The sequence below is a fragment of the Egretta garzetta genome, unplaced genomic scaffold (assembly GCF_000687185.1).
Source record: "Egretta garzetta isolate BGI_Z169 unplaced genomic scaffold, ASM68718v1 scaffold332, whole genome shotgun sequence".
NCBI lineage: Eukaryota > Metazoa > Chordata > Aves > Pelecaniformes > Ardeidae > Egretta > Egretta garzetta.
In genome coordinates, this window is record NW_009258879.1 from 644,866 (window position 1) to 651,908 (window position 7,043).

Consider the following 7,043-nt stretch of genomic DNA (forward strand, 5'->3'; position numbering starts at 1 on the left):
TACGGGTGATCCCGCTGCAGGGCTTTCCCGCTGACGGCTTTTAAGTCTGCGATGCACGCCAAGGCCTTTGGGCCAAGATGGGTGAGCTCCCTCAGGTGGCGTTTTGCTTTTTGAAGGGTTTCAACGCGGTTTAGCGTGTTTTTCTCCACAGGCGTTGCAGGTTACAGCGCTGAAAGTATCGGGAGAATGCCTTTTCCTCAACACATCCTCTTTTTCTTTTAAAATACTTCACGTTCTGCAACAAGACTTAGACAAGGGGTCCCTTTGTAATTTCTGCGCTGTCCGTGCGAGGGAGAGGTATGTGAGTTGGTAGAGAATCATAGAATCATCTAGGTTGGAAAAGCCCTTTAAGCTCCCCCCGCCCAACCGTTCCCCTACCCCTGCCATCCCACCACTAAACCCTGTCCCTAAGCACCTCATCTAGCCTTCTTTTAAATACCTCCAGGGATGGGGGTATGACACAAGAGAAGCTGTCATCTGCCAGTTACGTTTTTTTCCCAGTATAGTTGCTGTCAGGGCGGTTTACTTGCTGGACCTTGTCACTTGCAAGACATGTCACTTCCCCCGCTTCCCTTCTAATGAGAGGAAAACAGTAAATTCACAGCATGGATACTGTAAGAAAGCCTGTAATCCCACAGTGCTGCACACAGCATACGTAAACACTGAGGCCGATTGTTCTAACTGAAAACTCTTCTTCTTCAGTGTCTGGTACCAATCCTCCATAAAACCAGAAGTGCAATCTTTAAGAGAAACCGCTTCAAACTGTACAACCCAGAGCACAGATTTACCTTTCTAAGAGAGCGGAGATATACATGTACCAATGTACATCTTCCTGCATTCCTTATTTCAAACTTATGGTTTCCTATGACATGACACTATTATGTGAGGCTGTAAATTTTAGTGTGACAAGTATTGATAATCACATATAAATTCTCTGTGGCAGTCAATAATCTTAGTTCCCATCTCCTGATGTCAGCTAAAGCCTAGTCTGCTAAATCACATCAATCTGATTAGAATTTATTTAATGTTATCTGTGGTTTAAAAAACAAAACATGACCCCCTCACCTTTCAGGCCAGAAGGGATGACTGGCATTTTACTAACCTCACTCTGATTCTTAACTCAAAAAAATACTTCAAAATGCACGCTGTAAGATCTTAAAATGTTACTGTGCTTGGCTTTCTGCTAAAAAAACCCCAACCCAACCCAACAGTAACAAACCACCAAGGTGTTAATGCATTTTGAGACTGTAATGTATCCAGGTTAAGTTGCAGAGTTCACTAGAGCAGCAGTATTTAGACAGCTGCCTCACGCCACAACTGTGTGTATCACCTTGGCACTGTCATATGAACCATGCAGCGTGGGGAAGAATTAAACACATGCTGTTGGCACTATTTTATCCAGAAAGACAACTGTGTAGTAATTAAAGGGCTGCATTATCCTTTACTGGACACAGAACAGAAAAAGAATGCAATTAAGACTTTTCTCCTATGCAAAACTTCTAAAACTTTAATACTTGTTAATTCACCTCCAAACACTTACACAGATTTAGCATGAACACACTCCAATGACAATGGCAAACGGGTAACCAGTGTTTTCAGCCTCCGATGAGCAATGAGCAAGAGGCCTGAGAAATCACAGTACATTTACAGAAGAAAAAATACTTGCAACTTCAAGTTATTCAACAGGTAATATATCTCTGTAAATACTGTGGCATAACTAGCACAGTTAAGTCACCTAATAAATTTAAACATATTGCCTCCTTGCTGTGTCCACAGTAGACACTGAAAACACAAACTTTTTCATGTAATTGCGAAAAGTATCTCTGTTCTCAAACAGTAACTACCGACAGTTTGCTAAGGCTGTGTGCGTTACCCCCCTCACCCTTGGCAGTGGTACATTAAAATATGGATTAGATATTTACTAACAATTAGCACTAAGTTGAAGTCAGAGGTAAGAAAAACAGTAGCATCAGCATACTGTTTGCTAACTGGCATTTGCTTACCAGACCATAAAGAACAGATACTGGGTTATTATCGTGGTTTACCCTTGGGCAGCAGTATGAATTAGAAAACTTCAGTCTGGAACAATCCTACCTTGAAGAAATACTGCCTCTAAACCCTTCAAGACAACAGTCTTAGTAGTTCTGTTAGTCACTGTAAGATACATATACGATTTCTACAGTTTGGGAAATAAATCAACTGTTACCTCCAAAGCTGCCTCAATATGTTTTCTACTACACACAGAGAAAACAAAACATTTAACTGAAAAATACAATGGCTGTGGTAGAGAAGACTCAGGCAAAGGAAAGCACTGCGAATTCCACTACTCAGTTTCAGTTTGGGTGGCAGGGAGGAAAGAGGCGATTTAAATAACAAGGTTTCAGAACGCATAGTACAACTGGTAGCTCACAAGTTGATCCCTGGTTTCATATTCATGTTACACAATTTCTACACAGGTTGTTTGGGTTTTTTCCTTAGGAAATGGCAGACCTATGTTCTCCAGTGTCTGATTTACCAGACTGCTATTGGACAAACGCTGGAGGTGTGTCTTGCCTTCTTCCACGCAGGTTACCAGAATGATCTTTTTTCTTCTGCTCTCTCCCAGGTGCGTCTCAGAAGATACACTGCAGCATGAAGTCCCCCCACGTTCACCCATACAGTCTGACCCTTGCGCCAGATGTGTCCCATTCGTGACAAGGCCTACAATCCAAAAAAACAGCCAAAGAGTGGTCGTGGCTTCAAGATATGATAACAAGGGTAAATTTACCTTAGAAGTTATTTTTGATTATTCTAAATCACATCTGATGGCAACATCAAGTGACTCTTCAGGTCCAAAACTGCGTTTAAATGTTACTAATTACTGCTCTAAAAATAGATCATCTTCCGTAACAAAGTCAGCTTACAGTTTTTTTCGCCAATGTATTTTCAAGGGTAAAAGGGTTTGATTTTCTCTCACAGAACATACCTTGGCAAAGCATTTCTTGTCCTGCGTAAGCAGCACAGCCCTGCCTGTCCCCGGTGTGCAGACCCGGCCCATCTCCATGAGGCAGGCTGGATAGAGATCCCAGTTCTTCTTCTTTGACCCTATCCTGCAAAATCAGGTAAGATCCCCTTTCTGATAACTGAAAAGTAGTTGACTGTCGTTGGTCTTTCAGACATGGATTAGCTCATACAGGATGACATTTACTGCTAATTTCAAACCACATTTTTAATAGAGAGCACATCAATACTTCTTAATTAGGCCGAGTGAAGTAACTAACTAGAGAGAACCCTAACCCTGGACAGGCAGGAGCAGCAGTTAAGCGCAGTACCTTTACCAGTGACACCTCACCTCTTTCCAAAGGGCATGTCTGTCACAATAACGTCCACAGAACCAGTCCGCAAAGGGAGATTGCAAATATCCCACTGGATGATGTCTAAGGGTATGCCCAGGGATGTACTGCTGCAAGTGCAAAGACGTTTATCTCAGACACGGTTTACTGAGAATACCTTTAAATTGAGGAGGTCTATAATGTTAGCAAAAGAATAAATAGGAAAATAAGAACAAGACAGTCCAATGCAACAAGGCATCTCTACATACAATACTACAGGAAAAGAAAATCCCTTGTGCTCTTCTCACCTTTCCTTATTCTCATTTTTCTTTAGTAAAGAACAGATGTTGTTTGCTGCTCTCTTTACAGCTTGTGGGTTGTTATCACCAGCAATATGGTAGCAGCTAGGCCATTCCGTAGCTCCCTGGGGGGAAATATTGGTAATAAGCAACATCAGCATCAACATCACTTACCTTAAAACAAAGCAAACAGAAGAATTACTCAGATATGACAGAATACAGCAAAGCAGCTGGAAGTGGATGTCAATGATTTTAAAATTCTGTAACAGGTACGGGTTACAGGTATTACGCACCTTAAAGGCTCAAAATACTTTTGGATTTAGTTTCTTCCTGCTACAGGTTTGGGAAGGGAAATGAGGTCATGTACAAAAAGTGTATTTGAGCCTCTTTGAAAGTTGGTGAGATACTTTTGGAGATTGCTCCTTCGTTATTACCAAGAAAACTGACACGTGGTAGTCAGCTGCAGATACTGTCACGTTTTATTAAGGTCAAAAATAAAGGAAGAATCACCTCTATTGGTATGGCACCTGTACCACACATGGGATCAACTATGATATCCGTCGGCTGTGGATCGCAGAGTCTGAGGAAAGGAGAAAAAGCTACAGTGAGAAAAGTCTTAAAAATGTGGATTTCAGTAAGGAAGGAAAACCGAACTATTTTAATCACTCTGATTCTACCCTTCTAACAAAAAACCTTCTCTGTGGTTACTTTTTCCATTCATTAATTAGCATTTTATCAGCATCCACACTGTGAAATACTTTCAAGAATGTGATGAAGTGTTTTGGAAATCGGCAAATTTCACAGCAAATGTTTATTAGCTGGAAAAGATCCACTGCTAATTACCAAGCACACTGTTCCCGTAACTATGCTTTTTTTTTTCTTTTTCTTTAAGAGTTAACAGAAATGGCTTTGAGGAAGCAGTGGGGGGATAAAGGATCTAATTCCCAAAACAAAATGACTTGTTAACTGAGAATAATATGCTACTATGCAATCGCACTGACCTAAGCATGCCATAAGCGAGGGTTGAACGGAGAGTTGTGGGTCCAAAATGCGTAATATTTCTTCTGTGGAGACTCTCTTCAGTTAATGCGATGCCCACGACTACTTCATTACTGTGAATATTCAGAAGAACCTAAAGAAGAAACTTGAACTAAATTCCAGGAGTAACGGAAGTTTCCCATAGTATGCTTGGTAAATCCGTGTGAAAACCTCAGACGGTAAAAACCAGGAGCTATGCAGGAAGGAGCACTCCTGGGAGGAAAGCAATGCACCATTTTAATGGCAACGGTGGACAAAATTCAGGAAAGCATTCACACATTTTCTCCTTCACACAGAACGGGAATGAGCATTTTCTCATTCACGGGGAATCTTTTACACAAGACTTCAGAAAGTGCTAGAACCGTTATGCTGACTTTTAAAAAGCTTTGGCTTATAAGTATGGGGGAGAAGTAAGGTAAGTCCTGCAAGTCCCAGTGAAGCACTGGCAAAGCAGCAATAAAACCCACATTCCTGGCCCCCTCCACCATATTCCTTTGGAAGAGGAAAACACTGTTCTAGAGCAGAGGGCCAGCCCTTAACAGCCTCGCAAGAAAACCTTCATTTTTCTGCCCCTTGAAAATGGTGCTCCCGCACCATCGATGCCCCTGCCTGGGGGTCGTCCTTTCCAAATCTCTGTTTTCCCCACGATAACAAATACACACTGGACTGTTAACATGGTTTTGTCCCCCTCACCCATAAAACTACAGCTTCTAGACAGAATATCTTCTGTTACCTTGCACCAATATAGAGCAGTGGTTAATGAAAGATTTAATGGGGGGAAAAGTAAAGCAGAAGGCACCTATGTTGTATTTAAATATGAACAAGACCAAACACTACGGGAGGAGGCAATACCCGGGACCAGAGCTTTTGAGCACCAGCTCAGCTGCACTGGGTGTAGTGACGTTAATCAGTTAACCTGAGGAGATGACAACAGCGTTCGCAGAGCGGGAGAGGGACCCGAGGAAGAGGAGCCTACACCAGGGCACAAAAGAGATTGTTATCATGGATAGCCAAAGCGCTTGCAAGCGGTGGGATCTGAGGATGCACATATCGTGCCAAGGAAACGAATGCTGCTGAGGAGGCTGTGATTTCAGCACGGCCGGTTTTCAGTTCCAGGGTCATCTTTTGAAGGCACTTTGGAGATCTCTAAGCATCAGAATTAAGAACTCTGAATTTTTACCACAGAAATGTAGGCATTTCCGAGGCACAACACTATACCTCTACATCAAAGTTAGTCATGTCGGCTTTCCACTGGAAGTGCTCCTGCACAGCTCCGCCGAAGTCTCTTGCGGCCTCGTTGGAGGTGAAGCTGTGCTTGTCTCCTGCTCTATTGCACGTAACGCGGAACTTCAACACCTTCGCCTCTCCTTCGCTGGTCTCGCCGTCACCAGCCTTGGTCTCGCTCCCAGAACCTGCCTGCGATTCGTCCTTGGCATCCGATTGCTCATTATCCTCCTCCTCCTCCTCCCCGTTTCGGGAGGCCACTCCTCGTGTCTCCTCTGTATCCTGGCCGCTAGCGGGTTCTGCCCCCGCAGCGTTTTGGGCACAGTCCTCCTGTTTGCTGGCGTCTTTTTGATCTGTTCCTTCCTCTGCTCCATCGTCATTCAGCTGCTCTTTGCTTGCGGTACTCTGCAGATTATGCTTTTTGCGTTTTGTCTTTTTCTTCTTTAAGCTGTTGTTCAGCTCCCAAACTTTCAACGGATCAGTCCAAGGCAGTTTTTTAACCAAATCTTCCAAATCCTTTAAAGCATCTTCCTTTAAAAGACAAAAAAAGTTGTGCTTTGAAGCCATTCCATCCCTTCAACAAAAGCTACCCTTTCGTCTCTCAAATTCGTTTCCTAAACACGTCACCCACTACACACTTAAGCAAAGCTTTTTGTGCGATTTTTTGCCGTAACTAAACTCAGCTGCACTTAAACCCACAGGCCCCACAGTATTTCATCATTTACCTTGTCAAATAAAGAGCTAATGCGAAATTAAGCGGCCGAAGCGGTGCTTTACTGTCCTGTGCCCTACAGGCACGGATCCGCTCTCATCCTGGGTTTTGCCCGTGCCACGTACTTAGCTGAAGAAGCGATGTTAGACGACACGGCTGCACCTCCATTTTACAAGCCAGCAAAGAGGAACAGGGATAGTATCACAAAGAAAAGAAAAAACCACCCCTTGCTCCTGAAACAGAACACTTTCTGAAACTAGTCTTACATTAAAAACCCCACTCAAAGACCGAGGACCGACTGAAAACTGAGGAGTAACTCACCTTGTTTTCTTTGAATTGGTAGTCTTTGAACTCCTGCACAACGACAAACAGATTGTCCACGGACCTCAGGCGGTGGACCTAGAAGGAGCAAGCGGGGTGGCTCGTCACCGGCGGCGCAGGGGCCCCGTGCCCGCTGGC

General features: G+C 43.5%; 1 protein-coding gene across 1 annotated transcript in view; it reads right to left on the reverse strand.

The window, feature by feature from the left end:
- Nucleotides 1-1,489: 1,489 nt before the first annotated feature.
- Nucleotides 1,490-7,043, reverse strand: part of THUMPD3 (THUMP domain containing 3) — a 40,604-nt gene continuing 35,050 nt past the window's right edge. Inside the window, exons 3-10 of the mRNA XM_009633828.2 lie at nt 6,906-6,983; nt 5,867-6,403; nt 4,612-4,742; nt 4,121-4,190; nt 3,620-3,735; nt 3,332-3,442; nt 2,966-3,089; nt 1,490-2,700 (exon numbers count right to left, since the gene is read on the reverse strand). Coding sequence (XP_009632123.1) covers nt 2,569-2,700; nt 2,966-3,089; nt 3,332-3,442; nt 3,620-3,735; nt 4,121-4,190; nt 4,612-4,742; nt 5,867-6,403; nt 6,906-6,983 — 1,299 coding nt within the window. The 3' untranslated portion in view covers nt 1,490-2,568. The remainder of the gene's footprint in view (nt 2,701-2,965; nt 3,090-3,331; nt 3,443-3,619; nt 3,736-4,120; nt 4,191-4,611; nt 4,743-5,866; nt 6,404-6,905; nt 6,984-7,043) is intronic.